Source organism: Ischnura elegans, chromosome 4 (assembly GCF_921293095.1).
Source record: "Ischnura elegans chromosome 4, ioIscEleg1.1, whole genome shotgun sequence".
NCBI classification, from domain to species: domain Eukaryota; kingdom Metazoa; phylum Arthropoda; class Insecta; order Odonata; family Coenagrionidae; genus Ischnura; species Ischnura elegans.
The window spans coordinates 121,922,229-121,945,285 of record NC_060249.1 but is presented as its reverse complement, the minus strand read 5'-3'; the positions used below and the strand labels follow the sequence as shown (position 1 = coordinate 121,945,285).

At 38.1% G+C, this 23,057-nt stretch overlaps 1 protein-coding gene across 1 annotated transcript in view; it reads left to right on the top strand.

Moving 5' to 3' along the window:
• The window catches only part of LOC124157985 (putative glycerol kinase 5), a 203,967-nt gene extending 181,192 nt beyond the window's left edge, over positions 1-22,775 (top strand). Inside the window, exons 9-10 of the mRNA XM_046533119.1 lie at positions 10,294-10,427; positions 21,266-22,775. Coding sequence (XP_046389075.1) covers positions 10,294-10,427; positions 21,266-21,411 — 280 coding nt within the window. The 3' untranslated portion in view covers positions 21,412-22,775. The remainder of the gene's footprint in view (positions 1-10,293; positions 10,428-21,265) is intronic.
• The last annotated feature ends 282 nt before the right edge of the window (positions 22,776-23,057 follow it).

The following is a 23,057-nucleotide window of genomic DNA, read 5'->3' as shown; positions in this document are numbered from 1 at the left end:
CCGAAGAATTATGAATATAAAATGGAGCAGAGCAGTGGGAGAAAAGAGAATTCTTCTAAAAATATTAAGGAGAAGACGATACATCTTAGTTGGCCACATTCTGATGACACATGATGGTCCGATGGAAACAATCGTGGAAGGACAGGGGGAAGGGAAGAAGAAAGGCAAGGGACGGCCCCGAATGAGTTACATCGGCACGTAGATCGTATGGAGGATAAAAAATTTTCGCATTCGAGGGATCCGCGGCCGGTGGCAACAGCTGAAAAGCAGGGAGAAGATGCAAGCTCATTACACCCAGGTCATGTCACGCACTTTTCTAATGTAGTCAACCATACTTGCGCTAGGAACCAGCGCGCCGCGGCGGTAATTCAAATTTTATGCGTAGGTAAACGTGTGATACTTACCCAATAAACCTCTAATATTTCCTTTACTTTGAGAAGCACGCCGCCAAAAATTATCATGCGTATGAGAAGATCCTAAATATTGCTATACAGGTTGAATCTCTTGATTGAAGCATCAAGTTCGATTCCAAAGACAGTATTAAATAAATTATTCACGCTCACAAATTTCGTCCTGGAAAATTCTGAACATATCTACACAACGAACCTCTAATGAACCGATTGCTACCCTAGGATATGGATTTTAAAATATCCCTCCAGTTAACAATAACAACTCTATGGAGAATGCGGTTGGAATTCTTTCATGGAGCCCTTGGTTCGACTCGAGATGTTCTGAAATCATCCGACGCTAACGCAGTTATCGGAGAACCGCGGACCCTTCTATGTTGAACCACGACTAAACATGTTAATAAGGACCCTAGAAGACTCGTATTTTCCATAGGTACTTAAGTTTGCAATAGCAGCACCTTAGTGAATACGGTTGGACTACGGGTATAATGACCTTGATAAGGTATCTCAAGCATGAGCGTTCCAAGGTCTGGAATGCGCGCCTTTCCATAAAATCCGTCGTGCTGCCGTAAATGCTCTGTGAATCGCTCGCTTCCATTTCCTCCGAGCAATCCCATTGGAGGCGGAGGAAAAAAACAACTAGCGACTCTTCCTCATTTTTTTCTAATCGCGCTCAGGTGTTTGAACTTAATCGTGCTGGAGATGACGAATGAAATATCTCCTATCGCGGAGGCGGCGCCTCCTGATTTGAAGCGAACGGTTGAACCTTGAAAACCGTGTAAGAACAACATATTTGAATCGCTTGAGCTATTTAGAGAGATAGGAACTGGACTTTTGAATTACAAGCACTGAATACGGAAAAACTTCCACGGAGGTAGAAGATAAATTTTGCAGGGTGTCATAAAAAAATAAAGGAACAGCATCAACCTCCGTCGTTCGTTCAAGTAGGCGCTGCTAGGGAGAGAAAATAATTTGAAAAAAAAAAGAATAATAAGTCAAAAATCGATTGAAATCTTCCGATCGCGGATAGGCCCTTAAGTTTGACAAAATATGAGGAAAAAGCTTCTTTTTTTGCCATTATTTTTTATTATTTTTTAGATTTGATGTTTTCGCTATGTAATAGTTAGTAACGTCTTCTAATAGAGCCTTAGAACTTAGTGTTTCAATTTGGTTTAGATCAGTTGATATCTTTAAGTCGCACATAGGGCCTAAAATTTGCCAAAATATTGAAAAATTTGACGAGTTCTTTTCTTTGAAGAATTCATTTAAATTAACTGTGTAATCCGCCCCTTCAATGGGGAGTCAAGCTCGGAAGACCTGTACCTTCGTGTACATGAATTCATCCATTGCGAAATGTCGAAGTGATTCTACCCCTGAACACGATGGCTGACTTAGCCTCCGATTCTAAGTATTCTTAGTAGGCGCGTTTACTATTTAGTATTGCCGTACCGGTGGGTCCAGGGACTTCCCCAGCCAACCAGTTTACATAAACAATGAATACTTAGTGCATATGTTTGCGTTGGCTGTGTTAAATGTGTTTTGTGTGGAAAAGGAAACATAAATTTAACAATAAGACGTTAGAAAAAAACAAAAATTTGCATAGAATATAGTTACATTAATAAATTGTATTTGAATTAATTTTTTCTAGAAATCGAAATTTGATCATTGGTAAATTTTTATTTTTTTCCTCTCCAATATTTTTATCATAATTTTTTTAATACCTCACTGGTATTTATTTTTGTTTTGATTTTTTTAGATGAACTCGCGTTTGCGGAATTCAATATATTTCCTTATTTTTCCTTTTTACCTTTTTACTCGAAGATTAAAAATTATTCACAAATGCATGATTAGAAAGTCGTATATCATATCATATCAATCACTATCTTATGATAGGCTCATATGATAGTGATTTGTCGAGGCTTTGTATGTGTGGTTAGGATATTTGGGACAAATACTCAAATGCAATTTTGAAGAAGGCTGGAGAGAGTGAAGGGGGTGGATAAAGTGTGGAATGAGGAGGTGATGGAGAAAGTTGGGGAGGAAAGAACATTACTGAGAACTGTAATGAAGAGAAAGGGGAATAGGATCGGCCATATTTCAAGGGGAATGGGGATTTTAAATAACAGCAGTCGCGGAAAAAAATAAAGGAAAAAAAAGAAAAGAAGGAAGCTCAAGATGTCAAGAAAGGAAGTTAGCTAGTAAAGAAAAAGTGAGGTTAAAAAGAAGGTACAAGGAAGCCAAATATGAAATAGCAATAATGATGTACTAATGAAACAAATCATAAGGTAATTATGCCTCTTAAAATCGTAAAGGCCGTTTTACACGGGGCACGGAATTTCGCAGGTTAGAACTGCATTAATTTCTAAAATGGCCTGGAATTGCGTGAATGCATGAACGAAATTAGAAAAGGGGCTATTTTGCCATCTCACGTCCATGCGTTCTCGCATGTGTTCCAGCGATTCATCGCTTTACACGACGCATTTTTCACTGGGCCTTCGTACACACGTACACAGATTGTGCAAGTTCGTGCCCCGTGTAAAATGATCTTAACGGCATTGAAGGTGGAGAAAAATTCACATTTCTACCCTACCGTTCCGGGCCAAAGGAAACCAAGGTACAAAGGTAAAAAGAGCTGAAGAAAAAAGAGGAGGCCTTGGGAGACAACTTTGGTGTTTGGGTCACTTGCCCGTGAAAGGCAGAAATCCAGTTGATGGCCCAAAACAGTATGCGGTGGGAAACACGATAAATATTACTGCAAATTTTCTCCGTTTCTACATCTACATAATACCCCTCAAGCCGCCTAAAAGGCGTGTGGCAGGGGGTGTTAGGGCACCAGCCGTTTACAACTAAAAAAAATGAAGTGCTCTAACGAGGTTGGGACTAGCGTTTATTAAAGTCCTTTATGGTTCGAGGGAAAAACGAATTCCCACATCTATCCGTTCGGCAAAACATCTCTCTTAATTTATCGCTTCTATCGGACCTGGAAATATAGTGTGGATCTGATATTATGTTCTCCATGTCGCTCTTAAAGATATCCATTCTCAAATGTTCAAGCAATCTAAGCCTAGCGCGCAGCCTCCGAGTCTCCAACGGCTCCCAGCCTAATTCGCTTGACATCTGGGTAACACTGTCCGTACGCCCGTAGCAGTTTTTGACGAAACGCGCAGCCTTCCTTTGTATTTTATTCAGTTCGCGGATTAAGTATTTCTGCACCGTAATGCTATTGGTATTAAATGGGAATGAGTTCTGAGGAATGGAGAGAGTGGATAAGAACGCGCGAAGACCGCCAAGGTTGACATCGCAGGCAGCGCTGAGAGGACGCAGTTATAGCGCAACAATCCGCCGCCGCTTAAGGAGTTCCCCCATCCCACAACCTCTCGCCGCCGCCGCGGCGTCTCGCAGTTATATTTCCGCGGAGGAAGAAGAACCCGCCACCGAGGTCACTATAGTCCTTCTGAGTGCCCGCAATGTTTATACCGCCTGCGCGCCGAGGGCACCCACCACACAAATCACCACTTAGTATACAACCGCTCAACTTCAACCTCTCTCCGGAGTAAAATCTCTTTTACTCTTACTCCCATGGCCATTTATACCCCAAATGATATTTAACCTCGCCAACTGTCTGCCTCAAAACTCTTTCTCACTTCTGCATCCGTCTCGCTGACTCCCATTTTCCCCATATCAATCAGCACCTCATCCTTCCATCTTATTCTCGGTCTTCCTGGAGGTCGTCTTCCATCAGGGTTTTCCGCCCAGACTTGTTATACTAGGCCTCTTGCTCTCTTCGTATTATGTGCCCTGCCCATCGCAATCTGCGGCTCTTAGATTCGGCGTCTGGCGAGTTGAAAAGGTTCCTGATTTCCCTATTGTGTTTTATTCTCCAGCTTCCGTTCTCTCTTTTTTGACCAAAAACTTTCTTTAACACTTTATTTTCGAAGACAATTAACTTCTTTTCCTTTCTTTTGTCGGTAACCCATGATTCTGCTGCATCAAGAAGGATAGGTCTTGTTGTGGTCTTATAAATTCTGAGTTTAGTTCTGATGGATAATATCTTCGATGAGAGAAGTTTTTTTCAGGGCATACGTACTTCTGTTGGCTGAATTTATTCTGTTTTGTATTTCACATGATTCACTATTGTTTGAGCTGGTTATGGCACCAAGGTAGTTAAATTCATTCACTCTTTCAAAAATGTGATCCTCAACTGTAATTTTTCTCGAGTTATCAGGGTTTCGAACGAAGGACATAAATTTGGTCTTATCGTCATTGATTATCATTCCAACTTCACGGGTTTCTTTTATCAGAATTTCCGTCATGATTCTTAAGCCTTCCTTATTTCTTCTTACTTGTAACTTCCTTCCAAAATCTCTTTTAGATGCCAATTTTATACTAGGAGGTAATTGTAATATGCAGTATCTTCCTTCTCGACCTCTTGATTAATATATCCATGATAATATCGAGTGTCGTTTTTACAGTTTGGGTGATTAAAAAAATCATTTTTTGCCAACGATGAGCACTTTTCATGTATACCTTTCGTACATTTACATATTTTTGAAGCTAATATAGCTTTTGCTTCGATTTGTTTCCACGGCCATTGCAAATGGTGGCCTATTAATTCATGGCAAGAAGTCGAAGTGATAGCTGTGAAGGTGAACGTAATAAGTGTTAGGTCTCTAAATATTTTTCAATCAACGCCTTCGGAGAGTCTTCCGGCTTAATCTAGTGGCAACCAAGCATATTATTAATTAAAATTTCTGGAAAATTTCCCAGTCTTCATTTAAATATCCATAATCATGGCAATTTAATACCGAAATAAGTCGACGGATGGGCAAGCTACTCAATTATTAGTTACTTTAATATTATTATTATTATGTTTTTTCTTAAATTTTCTTCAGTTTTCACTGAGTAGCTTTAGTGTTAAGAGCACGGGTTTTCACCAAGGTAACTCTTCACTATTGAATTGCGTTGAGAAATTTTCTCGTGATATGACAGGTTGAAATTATTACAGCCTTTTGCAGTTTGATGTAAGTATTTGGATGGAGGTTGAGTATTTTGAAACTATTTTGTATGTGTTTTGGGATGATACCGGTAGCTGAGATGACAATTGGAGCTATATAAACCTGTTCCATATTCCATATTCTTTTTATTTCTATTGCCAGATCTTGGTACTTGTTAATTTTTCCTGTAATTGTCTTTTCGATGTTATGCGACAGTGGCACGGCAATATCAACTATGTAGCAAGTTCTATATTTCTTGTCAATCAACACTATATCTGGTCTATTATTAACTATAGTTTTATCTGTTTGAATAGGCAGATCGTAATAGATTTTAAATTCGCCGTTTTCAAGCACTGTTTCAGGGTGGTACACATAATATGGGGTCTTAGTATCTATTAACTTGTGTTGGTAGGCCAGTTTTTGGTGGATAATTTTTGCAACTTGATTATGTCTACTTAAATATTCTGTATTAGCTAGCATCTTACAGCCAGATATAATGTGCTGGATTGTTTCAGGTACTTGAAAACACCTTCTACATTTGTCATCTGTTATGCTTTTATCACCAAGGATGTACTTTGCATAATTTTTAGTGCGGATGACCTGGTCTTGTATTGCAAGCATGAACCCTTCGGTTTCTCCATAAAGTTCACCCAATGACAACCATTTGTTTGATGAGATTTTATCAACATATGGTTGATTGAGGTCATTGATGTGTCGTCCATGTAATTCCTTCTGGGCCCATACTTCTACCTTTCTATTTAATAGAACAGCTCCTGTGTTGGTTGCTTCATCGGTCGTGCCATTTTTTAGATTTAATGGTGTTAATTTGTTGTCGGCATATACTATTGATTTGTGAAGCTTCGAACTGTTTGATTTATCGTAGAAGAAATGTTTTAGTCCATGAATTTGGTTTTTGAGGAGCTGTTGTAAATCTATTAACCCTCTACCTCCCATATAGCGGGGTAGCATTAGCCTTTCTATTGCAGCCTTTGGGTGATGTAAATTAAATTTTGTGAATGTTGTACGTATTGATCTTTCTATGCCTGCTATTTCGGTTTTGGTCCAGTCAATCACTCCAAATGTATATGTCAACACAGGTACCGCAAACGTATTGATGGCTTTGATTACATTTCGTGCATTTAATTCTGTTTTAAGGATGGATGTTAGTCTTTTATGGAATTCAGTTGTTAATTCCTTCTTGATCTGTTTATGTTGTATTGATTTTTCTTGCAGGAATCCAAGGTATTTGTAGTTCTCATTTGCTTCCATAGATATTATTGACTCGTCATCTGTAACATTGAAGTTACCGTGCTTGATTTTCCCTTTTTCTATGTGAAGCAATCTGCATTTATCCAATCCGAATTGCATTTTTATATCCGCGGAGAACCTACTAGTGACATCCAAAAGGTACTTGAGCTGTATTTCATTTGAGGCATAGATTTTAATATCGTCCATATATAGAAGGTGAGACAAAGTAAAACTGGTGTTTGTACTATTTTTTATTTTGTATCCATATTTAGTGCTATTGAGGGCATTTGATAATGGGTTCAACGCCAGACAAAACCAAAGTGGACTCAATGAGTCTCCTTGGAATAAACCCCGTTGTATATCAATGGTTGGTGTTATAAAGCCTTTACCCGATATATTGACCATTAGGGCTGTTTTCCACTTTGCCATAGTTGCTTCTAAAAACTTAATGATGGTACCGTGGATTTTGTATGTAGTCAGAACTTTTAAGAGCCAATTATGCGGGACACTGTCAAACGCCTTACGGTAGTCAATATAAGCAACATGAAGGTTTCTGTTATTTTTGCGTGATTGTTGTAATACTACAGAATCAATTGTCAATTGCTCCTTGCATCCCATATGGAACTTTCGGCATCCTTTTTGCTCTTCTGCAAGTATATTATTCTGGTCAATATGGCTATATATTTTATTTGTAATACAAGACGTGAGTATTTTGTATATAGTAGGTAGACATGTTATGGGTCGATATTGTGTTGGATCTTCCGTATTCATTGTTTTGGGCTTCATGTATGTTATCCCTGTTGTGAAGAAATCAGGGAGGATTGTTGGGTTATTAATAATATCATTAAAACATTTGGCTATGGCTCCATGTAGAGACGTAAACTGTTTATACCAGAAGTTTTGAAGTCCATCAGGACCTGGTGATTTCCAATTATGTGCCTTTCTTAAAACTATTTTGATGTCCTCGGTTGAGATTTTAGTAAACTGCATTTCAACTAAATTGAGGTGTAAGTTTTCTTCGTTTCCAATCCAGCTTGCACTCGAATTGCTTTCTGTTGGGGTCGACCATATTGAGGACCAGAAGTTGTACACTCCATCCTGATCTGGCAATTTACCTTCGATGTCAGTTGTTGTAGATGATCTCAGCTTCTTGTAAAATGATTTTTCGGAAGTTTTAAATTCACGGTTTTGTTCCTTTCTATTGAAAGACTTATTGTATCTTTTAAGGCGCCCAACTTTAACTGCTAGTTTTTGTTTATTAAGTTCGAGCAACTCTTTGACATACCTGCTGTGGTTTTCATTAGCTACATCTATGTTGAAATTTTTGAAAACACATTTAAGTGATGATACTAACTTTCTTGATCTATTTCCATTTTGATATTGGGTCAATTTACCAATTTGCTGCCTTAGATGTTTTATATCGCTCTCTAAGCGTTTTCTCCATGGTGGAATTGTTTCTTTTCTTACTGGCACTGTTTCAGATCGGGAATTCGGTTTGATTTTGAAGCCTAAGTGTTTACTAATGGTGATAGAAGCAGCATAAATCAATGTATGGATGTCGGAAATATTGCTTAAATACTGGGTTAGCTGTGGTAGGATATTATTGACCATAGCGACGGTTTGCATAAACTTCGTTGATGTATTTATTTTTGGAATTTTCGGTCGCTGGCTGGGATCTGAACCGTAATATTCTATTACCGTTTTGGTTAGCAATTCTGATATTTCAGTCTCTTCAAGATTTGTCGTTTTGGACTGATTGGTGTCAATATGTTCTTCTTGGCATTGGCTATTGATGATTCCTGAGTTTCCTGTTTTAAAAGTTTCGTTCCTTGATTCCTCTGCGGGACGTGGGGTTGTTGACGGTTCAGCTTCGCTAGATGTAGGTCCAACATTTAAACTGATTTCATCCTCATTTATTGGTGGGTCTATAAGGCTACTTCTGGACAATTCTTTGCTTACTTGATGTTTTATTTCTTCAAGTATTGGAACTGGTAAAAGGTTTTTTAATACAATTGCACGTCTCTGGTCAGCTACTCTTTGTTCGGTGACTACACATTCTGGGTAATGCTCTTTAAATTTCTCAAAAATGTATTTTCTATAACTAGTTTTATCTATTTCAAGCCGGGTTATGGTGTAATACGCATGCATGACACATTTATTCATTTCGGGAGTCCATTTCATACGTACACGATTTTTTCCTGCTTTAGTGGTCCCTCGATTTTCTACAGATGTAGATTGGGAAGCATCTAAAGCAGGTGTTTGCAGGTGTTTGGTGGTATTCATTCTATTATCATCGGCTGTGTTTCTTTCGGGTTCCCCGATGGGTGTCCGCCTGTTCAACCTCCCATCACTGACGGCTTGCATGCTGTCACGTCCAGCGTCAGCTCCAGACGTGCCCTGGCGAACCCCAGGCAGCGACCTTTCTCCGAGGCATCTCATACTCCGAGTCTCCATCTTTGATGGGGGATTTGCATTTTATACCTACTGCCAGGTCTTTAGAACAGCCGCCCCTGACATGGGGACAGACGCTGACCAGGACGCCGCCCAATGTGGGAACAGACACGCCTGGATTTCAGTTTCCGTTTTGGTCCGCGGGTGGTATTTTATTTCCCACCTACCCTGCATATCTGCCGAGCATTCCCCTATCCGCCACCTGGGGACGCGCCCGATGGGGGACGGAAAACCCCACACGAGTATTATTATTATTATTATTACTATTAATAGATATTCGTATAGTGTATTTCATGATATATTGGGTATTAAAAATTACAAACTGAATTGAAACCGGTCGTGAGATTAAACTATTATATTTGTGGAAAATCGCCAGAACTTTTATCAATCTTGGCTTCAGTTCTCTTCCTCGATCGAGTAAATGGATGAGATTTTTATTCCAAATAGTTGATTATTAATTAAAATAGTTTATTAGTAATATTTATCTTCTGCCATAAAATTCATTCCCTAAGATTCGCAATTACGACCGAAAATCTACGAAATCGTCTGATATTTTTTTTCGATAAAAGCGACTTCGGTAGAAGTGAAATATGTCCCACATTTGATATGAAGAAATATCAGTTTCGTTGAATATTAGTTTTGAATTCTTAGCATAGTCCCATGCACCAATTTCCAGTCAATCGTTTGGCTTAATTTGGTGTTCTATTGGGTAATTTATGGATGCGGTAGGCAACTCTAAACATATGTGGCTCTGGTCTCTTAAGTCAACAGAATTCGACTTTTACAAATTAAATAACCCGATGGAGGTTTCGTTTTAAGTCAATTCTGTGGAAGTCATGGCTATTAAATGCCGAAATAAGTAGAAGGATGGGGAAAGCTACTCAATGATAAGGTATTTAAGTATTATTATTATTACAATTATTATGTATTGGTATTATGCATTCCATTATATACTGGGCATTATAATTGTATATTTTTTGTGTATTGATTATTGGAATGGGGCACTGTATATAAAAAGGAGTAAATATTGACTTTTAATATTTAATACATATATTTTGTTTTCTGTATAAAAAATTAGAAGAATGAAAAAGAAAATCGCAGAAGCATGAAAAATCAGGGATAAAATTAGCAATGTTGACTACTGTCTATGAGTCTTTTTTCATATAAATATTAAATCTGTTTCTTCTTTGCAGGGTGGACGGCGGAGTGTCGAGGAACGATTTCATCTGTCAGGTGATAGCAGACACTGCCGGAATCCGAGTGGAGCGATCAACGTCCGTCGAATCGTCCGTCATCGGCGCTGCACATTTGGCCGGACTCTCAGCCGGTAATCACCCGACACTCAAAACAGTCCAAATTGAGGTGCACGCAGACATGAAATCGCAATTTATCGAAATGATCCTGTATGTAGATGGCAGTACACAGACTATACCAGTTGAGCAAACTATACAACCTGAGAATTTCAAAACCAAAACAAAGACTATGGCATTTTTAGGAAGCAACCCGATACGAACAAATATTGTTATTGAGGGTCAAGTCTTGGAGCAAGTGTCGCACTTCCAGTACTTAGGATGCGATATAACATATGACGAGGAAAAAGATGTTATAAATAAGGCCAACACCTTCCAGAGAATATGTGACACAATTAGAAGAACTCAGGGATATTAGAAGAAACAAAACAAGAAAAGAAACACAAATAAAGTTTTACAAAGTGATGGCAGTCCCTACTGTACTCAACGGATCAGAATGTTGAGTACCAAAAAAGAATGAATTAAGGCAGATAGAATCGTCGGAAATGAAATTTTTAAGATCAGTAAAAGGCTGCACAAGATTGGATAAAATAAGAAACACCCAAATAAGAGATGAACTGGGTGTCTAGGCAGTCACTGACAAACTGCAAGACTACAAACATAGATGGAAGGAACATTTACTTCGAATGCCAAATGAAAGAATTCCAAAACAAGCGATGGAATATCAACCATTTGGCAAGAGAAGTATAGGAAGACCGAGGAAAAGATGGTAATGTAGAGCCGGAACAGGCTTAGTAGCCTAATCCAGGAAGGAAGAAGAAGAAGATTCTGTATGTTTTGGTGAGGGAATGTTGAAAACAGTGTTATAGAGGGTAGAGTGTTGAGTAAACGAGCATTAGGAAGGAAAAGAATAGAATTTTTTAGATATAATGAAAGGGAGTTGGGTAGGATTACGTTGAATTTAAGAGCTAAGTCTATAAAGGGAGAGGAGACTGACAGAATGATTCCTAAGTACTCCATGGAAACCTGCCTCATTGATAGAATACTTTTGTAGATTTTTTTACCGCGAATGGCTCGAGATGTAGGCGATGGATTGAATGCGGAAAACATACAGGTCTTTTTATTTCCTAATTCTATTAACAGTCAACAATAATATCTAGGAAATCGGCGAACAAGCCCATTTTTACGCAGTCAATGATTTTTGAAAAATAAAGAGACCAATATTATTTCGTTTTCCTATCCGTCGCGACGGAGTCTAGATTATAAACGTCATTTGCAGCATTATTTATCGACATGAGTTTGTGGCGTCATCGACTCTCGTGCGAAATATTTTAGGCCGCCCATTTTTCTCCGGTGGTAAGCAGGAGACGGATATAAAACGACGATTTATTACGGCTCTCTGAATATATCAAAAAATAGTTGAACTGACTCTCCGTCATTGCAATAATTCTTCCCTGCGCACATTATTTGAAGTTCGTATCCCTTTCCCTGAAATGGCAATCAGCGCACTTCAAAATTCATTCAGTACAATACAATTACATAACAGTACAGTATAGTACAGTACAATTCACAACTCCGGAGCAAAATAAGTTTTTTAAGGTTACAATGATTTTTTGAGGGATACTTTTGAATTGTATAACGGTGATTATCAACCCGTTGTAAATACGATTCGATTTAAAATTGGGTAATGTTTATGCAAGCCTACTGATTATCGTTGCTTTTTGAAGCTTCATACTTTTTGCTGACGTAAAAAAATTGTCAAAATCAGTGGGGTTTCATCCCCCCAAAACCCCCACCTCTCTGCGTCAATGATTTTCAGTGAGGTCAGTTTCAAGAGGATTTTGAGAAAGATTGATTGACAAATACGGACACCCATTTCAATGAAGATTAGAAGACAATGTGAAGACACTCGATATTCAGGATCAGGAGAGTTCAACGCACCTAAACCCAATTTCCAGAGAACATAAGGTATTTTCTCACATTTTTATCCAAATAATAAATATCCTTCAAAATTATGAGAGCATTTATAATTTCCCGCACACATCTCCAAAAACATCCCGAAAGCATTAAACAATTTCCGCTGGCGTTACCATGGAAATGAGGAGATGGGAATGAAACGCGCGATATTTCTACGCCTTCTTTTCATTTGCCAATAAATCAGCATACAAAGGCAGTCGACCGTATATAAAAACATTGGCAACCAGCCCAAGATTCCCGACGCTCTGTCCATTTCAATGAGGATAGGTTGTCCAACGCGCTCACGGTCAACGTTTAGGATTGGTGCGTGTCTCGTAGACCAGGATTGAGAATTACTCAATGTGGCCACGGGATTTAATTCTGAATTAGCGTCTCTCATGATCAGGGGCGCAGCTAGCATTTAAGGCTGGGAGGGGGGGGGGGGTTTAGTTGCAACTAATACCAGGGTGTGTGGGGGTATGGTATACCCACCAGGATAAGAGGTAGGTGCGAGATTAATAAATTGCGGAATTTTAAGATAAATGGTTGAAAATAGTTAGTAGAGTTGTACGGCTTTCTGAGGTATATTTTATTAATCCTTACACTATTATATTAGTAATATCAATCCAATTAAGTAAAATGGATTAAACTTAAAAATTTCTCTTGAGCTCTGGGGGGGTTTTATCCCCCAAAATCCCCCCTCGCTGCGCCACTTTTCATGATAACCACTATTGGAGCAATAAATTTCTAACCTCGAGGAAGACTTCGTCGAATATACGAATAAAAATTAATCTCATCGAATGTCTATGGATTGGTGGGCTGTTCTCACCTTTTAAAATTAATTTATTAATGTGGTAAACTACTTCGACCGAAAGCACCAGACAAGCCATCTTGGTAGTCTTGGCTTAAACGCATCGCGATCTGCAGCAGGCAAAGCGTTCGAAGTCTTGAGTTATCCGTAGCAACCGACAGTAGGGCCGACTCGCGCCAGCTTTCGGACAGCTTTGCTCTAAGTTTTCTTTAGTTTAAAAATGGTGCGTTTTCGGCCTGAACATCATTGCTAATTTTGGTTCATACTTAAATCAGCTATCCAAGCACGAATATTACAAAATAGGATCCTCCGGTAGGCCTCTAAATTTATTGTCACCCAGCGCTCATTTAAATGTGCTTACAAAAGTCGCCACTCGTGTCTCTGACGGACAAAGTGATCCGAGTTTCTCGTGGAAATAGAAAATGAAATTTATTATTCCGGGACAAGTGTGTCCCTGAGGAAAATACATGATCATAAATATAATTGAGTCAGAATTATTACAAAAGTATGTAGATTTACATTAAACATCGATGTCACAGAATGCGACTTAATATACGACAAAATAGAACAAAAGTACATATGTATATATAACTATCAGCAAGACAGACGTATGAAAACCGATAAATACATCTGGTTTTATTAACTTTAGCACAATATTCAATTCACATGTAGCAATATTTGATAGTATTTCTTTTTGTATTGACTTGCATTTTTAGATTTTTTTTAATCTTATGACAATTGATTCCATACTTCGCAAGAGGTGACGAGGAAAGACCTAGCGTAAATAGATGTTCGATATATGTAACGTTATTCCATGTGACGTGTTGGACGTTTGTTTGTTCTAGCATTATATTGTACATTTTGGTGTAAATATGTGGGAAGTTCTGTCTGAAGTTCTGAAATACGGAATAGTACGGAACTATAGTTAGTGGTGTTAACCGAGAATTATATTCATGGTGATGTGCTTTATGAAATTTATAACTTTACAATGATATTCCTCGAAATTGCAAACACAGTGGAACTTGGATAATTCGAACATCAAGGGACAAGTTAAAAATTTCGAACTATCCAAAAATTACAATTAAAGAAGTCTTAAATAAATAGGTCCAAAACAATAAATTCATATTCCTAATCAAAGCTCTTCATTAAATTGACACTATGAAATAAAAACACTATAAAAACTTGAAATATAAATACATTTATTGACGCCTATTAGCAGGATTAAATTAACCATAAAAAAGGAATATTCATTTCAACAAACAACAAAGTAGGGTAAAGTAACTATTTTATTCTAAACTTAAAATGTCCTCTGAACTGCTGTGCACTAACAACATAACTCTTAATCGTATACGTTTCGACAAGATGTCATAGCATAATACACTGCAATAGAATCATAATAACCAAAGAGATTTAAAAAATTGAATACGTACTTTATTGACTTACATACTATTGAAAAATAAACATAAATCTCCTTGGATGGCAACCATAAAACAAAACCTACTGTTTATTTAAAAAAATGATATTTTTGCCTGTTTCCTCGAATTAAGTGTCTAGGCTGTTATAAAAGATTCTTGCATATTCAAAGAGTTGAAGTATGAATCACTTACATTAATTCGGCATTCGAAAAACGTCTTTTCTTTTTTTCTTTGTGACAATATGGTCACATTTAAAAGTTCTTGAACGTGGCTGATTAGTCATCAGACTCTATGCTGGCAGGCCTTTTTGTCTTACACAAACCTTTTGACAATAGAGTTAGTAAAGCATATTTTCCGATGGATTCACAATAGGGTAGTTTCCTTCTTCAAAGAAAACGAAAGGCATTGATTACGATTCGTTACCCACCATTAGTGTATTCATAATATACAAAGTATTTGGTTTTAGAAATCCCAGTTTAGACGAATGGCAATGGTCTATTTTACCCTCATTTGAAAAAAGCCAGATTGGCGCCCATGGGATGCCACTCCACGTGACGTCTCAGGGACCTAGTTTCTATACGAGTAGATAGGAGTTCTACATCTTCTGAGATTACCAATGCATGCATGAGGCATAGACCTCAGGGAAGTATCTCTTAATAATCCTATACCTATTAAAACTGCCTAAGGTCGGAAAGTTTCCTTCGTTTGATAAGGTATTAATATTCCTCATTTAAGCCAAGCGCGACCTGCTAGCAGGGTACTCTGCCACCTGCTAGCACCCAGCATCGCAGCGGTGCACAATATCCTCGCCCCAAGGTCACCTCACACGGCGAAGGCGCTATCCAGTATGACGTCACACGGGGTTTTCCTGGCATTCATACTTAGCCGTCGCGTTTTCTCCCGCTTGAAATTTTTCTCTTTTCATTTAATCGCGAAAAATAGATATCGTCATTAAAAAATCTGAAAGCGTGAAATGCGTACTCCAGGAGTAATAAGCTTTCGATTTTGGCAATAAAAAATAATAGGAAACCACCCTATTATTTTGAATCGCATATTATAATTTATTCTTTAATTTGACACGCCAAAAATTCGAAGCATACATGATTTTTTTAGCATTGTTTGAATACAATGAGCGAGTGACCAAGAGAAATATTCGAATTAAAGAATATTTTGAATCCAAGAAGTTCGAATTACCCGGGTTCCACTGCATTATACGTACTGCAAAATATAGAAAAAAAAGTGGATCGCAATGCGCTCATCACCGCGCCGCGGACATTTTTGAAAACCGATTAAAATACGACTTGGCAACAAATTGGCCGAAATGGCAACAGAAATCAGCCTTCAGTTGGATGGAATTGGGTCTCCTCTACGCAGTCCTCATGTACCTGGGGTTACAATTTCGTGACAATTTTTCTCCACCCAGCATAATCGATTCCTCCGCCAGCCGAGTGAAAGTTGGTGAGATTGGGAGGCGCTTTGCTTGTGGGGCTCAGGTCGAGAGGGGGTGATAATCCCCCTTTCCATTACTTTAAATACCTTTCTTTCTCATCAACCACCAATTTAAGTGATGAATTTAAATTACACATAGGGTGCTTTCCAAATTCATGCGACTCACGCGTCGACTAGTGCCGACTCGCTGTGACGTTCGTATCCCTTTCCCTGAAATGGCAATCAGCGCACTTCAAAATTCATTCAGTACAATACAATTACATAACAGTACAGTATAGTACAGTACAATTCACAACTCCGGAGCAAAATAAGTTTTTTAAGGTTACAATGATTTTTTGAGGGATACTTTTGAATTGTATAACGGTGATTATCAACCCGTTGTAAATACGATTCGATTTAAAATTGGGTAATGTTTATGCAAGCCTACTGATTATCGTTGCTTTTTGAAGCTTCATACTTTTTGCTGACGTAAAAAAATTGTCAAAATCAGTGGGGTTTCATCCCCCCAAAACCCCCACCTCTCTGCGTCAATGATTTTCAGTGAGGTCAGTTTCAAGAGGATTTTGAGAAAGATTGATTGACAAATACGGACACCCATTTCAATGAAGATTAGAAGACAATGTGAAGACACTCGATATTCAGGATCAGGAGAGTTCAACGCACCTAAACCCAATTTCCAGAGAACATAAGGTATTTTCTCACATTTTTATCCAAATAATAAATATCCTTCAAAATTATGAGAGCATTTATAATTTCCCGCACACATCTCCAAAAACATCCCGAAAGCATTAAACAATTTCCGCTGGCGTTACCATGGAAATGAGGAGATGGGAATGAAACGCGCGATATTTCTACGCCTTCTTTTCATTTGCCAATAAATCAGCATACAAAGGCAGTCGACCGTATATAAAAACATTGGCAACCAGCCCAAGATTCCCGACGCTCTGTCCATTTCAATGAGGATAGGTTGTCCAACGCGCTCACGGTCAACGTTTAGGATTGGTGCGTGTCGTAGACCAGGATTGAGAATTACTCAATGTGGCCACGGGATTTAATTCTGAATTAGCGTCTCTCATGATCAGGGGCGCAGCTAGCATTTAAGGCTGGGAGGGGGGGGGGGGGTTTAGTTGCAACTAATACCAGGGTGTGTGGGGGTATGGTATACCCACCAGGATAAGAGGTAGGTGCGAGATTAATAAATTGCGGAATTTTAAGATAAATGGTTGAAAATAGTTAGTAGAGTTGTACGGCTTTCTGAGGTATATTTTATTAATCCTTACACTATTATATTAGTAATATCAATCCAATTAAGTAAAATGGATTAAACTTAAAAATTTCTCTTGAGCTCTGGGGGGGTTTTATCCCCCAAAATCCCCCCTCGCTGCGCCACTTTTCATGATAACCACTATTGGAGCAATAAATTTCTAACCTCGAGGAAGACTTCGTCGAATATACGAATAAAAATTAATCTCATCGAATGTCTATGGATTGGTGGGCTGTTCTCACCTTTTAAAATTAATTTATTAATGTGGTAAACTACTTCGACCGAAAGCACCAGACAAGCCATCTTGGTAGTCTTGGCTTAAACGCATCGCGATCTGCAGCAGGCAAAGCGTTCGAAGTCTTGAGTTATCCGTAGCAACCGACAGTAGGGCCGACTCGCGCCAGCTTTCGGACAGCTTTGCTCTAAGTTTTCTTTAGTTTAAAAATGGTGCGTTTTCGGCCTGAACATCATTGCTAATTTTGGTTCATACTTAAATCAGCTATCCAAGCACGAATATTACAAAATAGGATCCTCCGGTAGGCCTCTAAATTTATTGTCACCCAGCGCTCATTTAAATGTGCTTACAAAAGTCGCCACTCGTGTCTCTGACGGACAAAGTGATCCGAGTTTCTCGTGGAAATAGAAAATGAAATTTATTATTCCGGGACAAGTGTGTCCCTGAGGAAAATACATGATCATAAATATAATTGAGTCAGAATTATTACAAAAGTATGTAGATTTACATTAAACATCGATGTCACAGAATGCGACTTAATATACGACAAAATAGAACAAAAGTACATATGTATATATAACTATCAGCAAGACAGACGTATGAAAACCGATAAATACATCTGGTTTTATTAACTTTAGCACAATATTCAATTCACATGTAGCAATATTTGATAGTATTTCTTTTTGTATTGACTTGCATTTTTAGATTTTTTTTAATCTTATGACAATTGATTCCATACTTCGCAAGAGGTGACGAGGAAAGACCTAGCGTAAATAGATGTTCGATATATGTAACGTTATTCCATGTGACGTGTTGGACGTTTGTTTGTTCTAGCATTATATTGTACATTTTGGTGTAAATATGTGGGAAGTTCTGTCTGAAGTTCTGAAATACGGAATAGTACGGAACTATAGTTAGTGGTGTTAACCGAGAATTATATTCATGGTGATGTGCTTTATGAAATTTATAACTTTACAATGATATTCCTCGAAATTGCAAACACAGTGGAACTTGGATAATTCGAACATCAAGGGACAAGTTAAAAATTTCGAACTATCCAAAAATTACAATTAAAGAAGTCTTAAATAAATAGGTCCAAAACAATAAATTCATATTCCTAATCAAAGCTCTTCATTAAATTGACACTATGAAATAAAAACACTATAAAAACTTGAAATATAAATACATTTATTGACGCCTATTAGCAGGATTAAATTAACCATAAAAAAGGAATATTCATTTCAACAAACAACAAAGTAGGGTAAAGTAACTATTTTATTCTAAACTTAAAATGTCCTCTGAACTGCTGTGCACTAACAACATAACTCTTAATCGTATACGTTTCGACAAGATGTCATAGCATAATACACTGCAATAGAATCATAATAACCAAAGAGATTTAAAAAATTGAATACGTACTTTATTGACTTACATACTATTGAAAAATAAACATAAATCTCCTTGGATGGCAACCATAAAACAAAACCTACTGTTTATTTAAAAAAATGATATTTTTGCCTGTTTCCTCGAATTAAGTGTCTAGGCTGTTATAAAAGATTCTTGCATATTCAAAGAGTTGAAGTATGAATCACTTACATTAATTCGGCATTCGAAAAACGTCTTTTCTTTTTTTCTTTGTGACAATATGGTCACATTTAAAAGTTCTTGAACGTGGCTGATTAGTCATCAGACTCTATGCTGGCAGGCCTTTTTGTCTTACACAAACCTTTTGACAATAGAGTTAGTAAAGCATATTTTCCGATGGATTCACAATAGGGTAGTTTCCTTCTTCAAAGAAAACGAAAGGCATTGATTACGATTCGTTACCCACCATTAGTGTATTCATAATATACAAAGTATTTGGTTTTAGAAATCCCAGTTTAGACGAATGGCAATGGTCTATTTTACCCTCATTTGAAAAAAGCCAGATTGGCGCCCATGGGATGCCACTCCACGTGACGTCTCAGGGACCTAGTTTCTATACGAGTAGATAGGAGTTCTACATCTTCTGAGATTACCAATGCATGCATGAGGCATAGACCTCAGGGAAGTATCTCTTAATAATCCTATACCTATTAAAACTGCCTAAGGTCGGAAAGTTTCCTTCGTTTGATAAGGTATTAATATTCCTCATTTAAGCCAAGCGCGACCTGCTAGCAGGGTACTCTGCCACCTGCTAGCACCCAGCATCGCAGCGGTGCACAATATCCTCGCCCCAAGGTCACCTCACACGGCGAAGGCGCTATCCAGTATGACGTCACACGGGGTTTTCCTGGCATTCATACTTAGCCGTCGCGTTTTCTCCCGCTTGAAATTTTTCTCTTTTCATTTAATCGCGAAAAATAGATATCGTCATTAAAAAATCTGAAAGCGTGAAATGCGTACTCCAGGAGTAATAAGCTTTCGATTTTGGCAATAAAAAATAATAGGAAACCACCCTATTATTTTGAATCGCATATTATAATTTATTCTTTAATTTGACACGCCAAAAATTCGAAGCATACATGATTTTTTTAGCATTGTTTGAATACAATGAGCGAGTGACCAAGAGAAATATTCGAATTAAAGAATATTTTGAATCCAAGAAGTTCGAATTACCCGGGTTCCACTGCATTATACGTACTGCAAAATATAGAAAAAAAAGTGGATCGCAATGCGCTCATCACCGCGCCGCGGACATTTTTGAAAACCGATTAAAATACGACTTGGCAACAAATTGGCCGAAATGGCAACAGAAATCAGCCTTCAGTTGGATGGAATTGGGTCTCCTCTACGCAGTCCTCATGTACCTGGGGTTACAATTTCGTGACAATTTTTCTCCACCCAGCATAATCGATTCCTCCGCCAGCCGAGTGAAAGTTGGTGAGATTGGGAGGCGCTTTGCTTGTGGGGCTCAGGTCGAGAGGGGGTGATAATCCCCCTTTCCATTACTTTAAATACCTTTCTTTCTCATCAACCACCAATTTAAGTGATGAATTTAAATTACACATAGGGTGCTTTCCAAATTCATGCGACTCACGCGTCGACTAGTGCCGACTCGCTGTGACTGTTTTTAAGTCTCTAATTCCTGCGCGCTATCGTTTGTTGACCTGTGTCACAACAGTCGGCGACACACATAGAATGGAACACGAAAACCGCGACGCAAGTCGACTTGTGTCGACGTGTGTCGATGAATGGAAAGCACCCACAGATATTCGCACTAAAGTAATACCACCAGTCTCACTAAATTACATAATAATATTCACACTAAAGTAATACCCACATTCACACTTAATTACACTCAAATATTCGCACTAAAATAATACCCTGAGTCACACTAAATACCATACTCTCATTCACACTAAATTACACACTAATATTCACACTAAAGTAATATCACGTTCACACTTAATTACCCTCAAATATTCGCACAAAAATAATACCCTCAGTCAGACTAAAACCATACTCTCATTTACACTAAATTACATACTAATATTCAACCTAAAGTAAAACCAACATTCCAACTTAATTACAAACAAATATTCACACTAAAATAACACCCCATTTCACTCTAAATACCATACACTCGTTCACACTAAATTTCTTGCTAATACTCACAATAAATTACATACTAATATTTGGGATGCTGGGAGGTGCTTTGCTTGGGGGGCTCTGTTCTGGAGGGAAAGATGATCCCCCTTCCGAGTATTTTAAAATACCTTTCTTTCTCTTTAACCACCAATTTAAACGATGATCTCATTAATTTTTCTCTGTCGGTGCTGCCTATGGCGGACCCTTTTTTTTAGGAATCTGGTCTTCGATGGAGGAGGTGAGGGCCCACCGCAAAGTGGAACGCGTGTTCGAGCCCGGGTCGAGGACCGCTGAGGCCACCAGGAAGACAATGGAACAGTGGCTGAGGGCCGTGGACCGATTCAGGGGCTGGTACAGCTGACGAAGACGCCACGCTTGCCACTCGGCCGACGGAGGAAACAAAAGAAGGCGCCGAGGCGAAACCTCTGCTGACCACTTCCATACTGTTACCATTCGTACTGTTTTACGCATTTAAATGTCGCAGATATAATATTTTTCTAATCCCGGCGATAGATAGGTCAATATAAATAAGCTCAGCCTTTTTTATTAAGTCAAGAGTGCTGAGCATTGTGATTAAGGTACCATATTTTATGTGAAAAAAGGAAAGATGCCCATTTTTATGGCTGTGATATCGATGTTATTTTGGAGTAATTTTTTTATCGTTGTATATTTTTTTAAGTGGATGGAAGAGTAGAGAAGTGAAATATTTCACCGTTGGCTGCAAGTTTAACCGATTTTGGAGGCATGGATTTTTATCGCAGAACTTGTTTCGAGAAATTATGAGAACCGCTAGCATTTTATGGGATGATTTATTCATATTTGCCAAATAGTAAAACCATAAATTTCGTAATAATATTTGCAATATTTGCTATCAGATGTCTAATTTTTATTTCAAATTATACTATGTTTGAAATGCTTTCTTCAGGATAGTTAAGAGCTATTATTCTGAAGAACACTGAAAGTTCTGATCTGGTGAAAAATTCATGGCTCTACACTTACATCATCATTTTTATTAACGCAAAACTGCGCGTTGTTGTTAACTGTTATTTTTACGCACGTGAACCATACAATGTGATTCGCAATTTTTGTCCAATTGAGGCCAGTGGATTGGAATATTTTTATTACGAGTTGGTTTTGCGTTGGCTGTGATGTGCATTTGCACGGCTCAACAATTTTAATTCGTCAAATTAAGCAAGTGGATTTGAAAAAGAACGCTTCGCTAGTGTGCTTCTGTTATTCATATTGGGCTTCGTCGCTCCGACTATATTCATAAATATTTAGCGAACCCATCAATGCATTTTTATGCAACACATTTTTTTAAACAAACTATCCATGTATGCAGCATACGAAATGGATGCACATTGCAAATTTTTCAGTTCAATCGGAAAAAGAACACGCTCGCGGGAACATTCTGACCAAGAGTGTGTAAAAGGCTTTTCATCATTGTAGCGCAGCTTGTATGCAAGAAGTTTTAAGAGATGTCATTTTTTAATTGCCAAAAGGGTAGCTTTTAGTCAAACAAAAGGGTGTTGTTTTATTTTTGCAGCGTAGCAACGTCAACGCAAAAAAATTTGATTGCCACTGCAATTCCAAGTTTAAAATTGGTGTTATGTCCCAAAGGTGAACCAATCACAATTATAGGTATCACCGAGGGACCTAAGGTGTATATTTTTTCACTTCATTCATCTAGCGAAGATGTGAAATAAAATATTGTTGTTACTTAAATGGAATTTTTTAATACCTGAGCTAACAGCTGAACTCGAGAAATGGCTACCTCCAATCCATTTCGCGGTGTAAATATAAATAAAGCGCTCTAAGTGTCTGCACGTTGGCCGGTACCTGAGACCAACAGTAATACCTTGGAAACAAACCCAACATAAGTTTTGAAAAGTAAGTAAATTGCATGCTTATAAACGGATATAATTACAATTCTAGTATCTCTTCTTCTTCTTCACAAGTGTCAAGTTCAAAGGAAATCAAATTATCCATCGGAATACAGATCGTTCT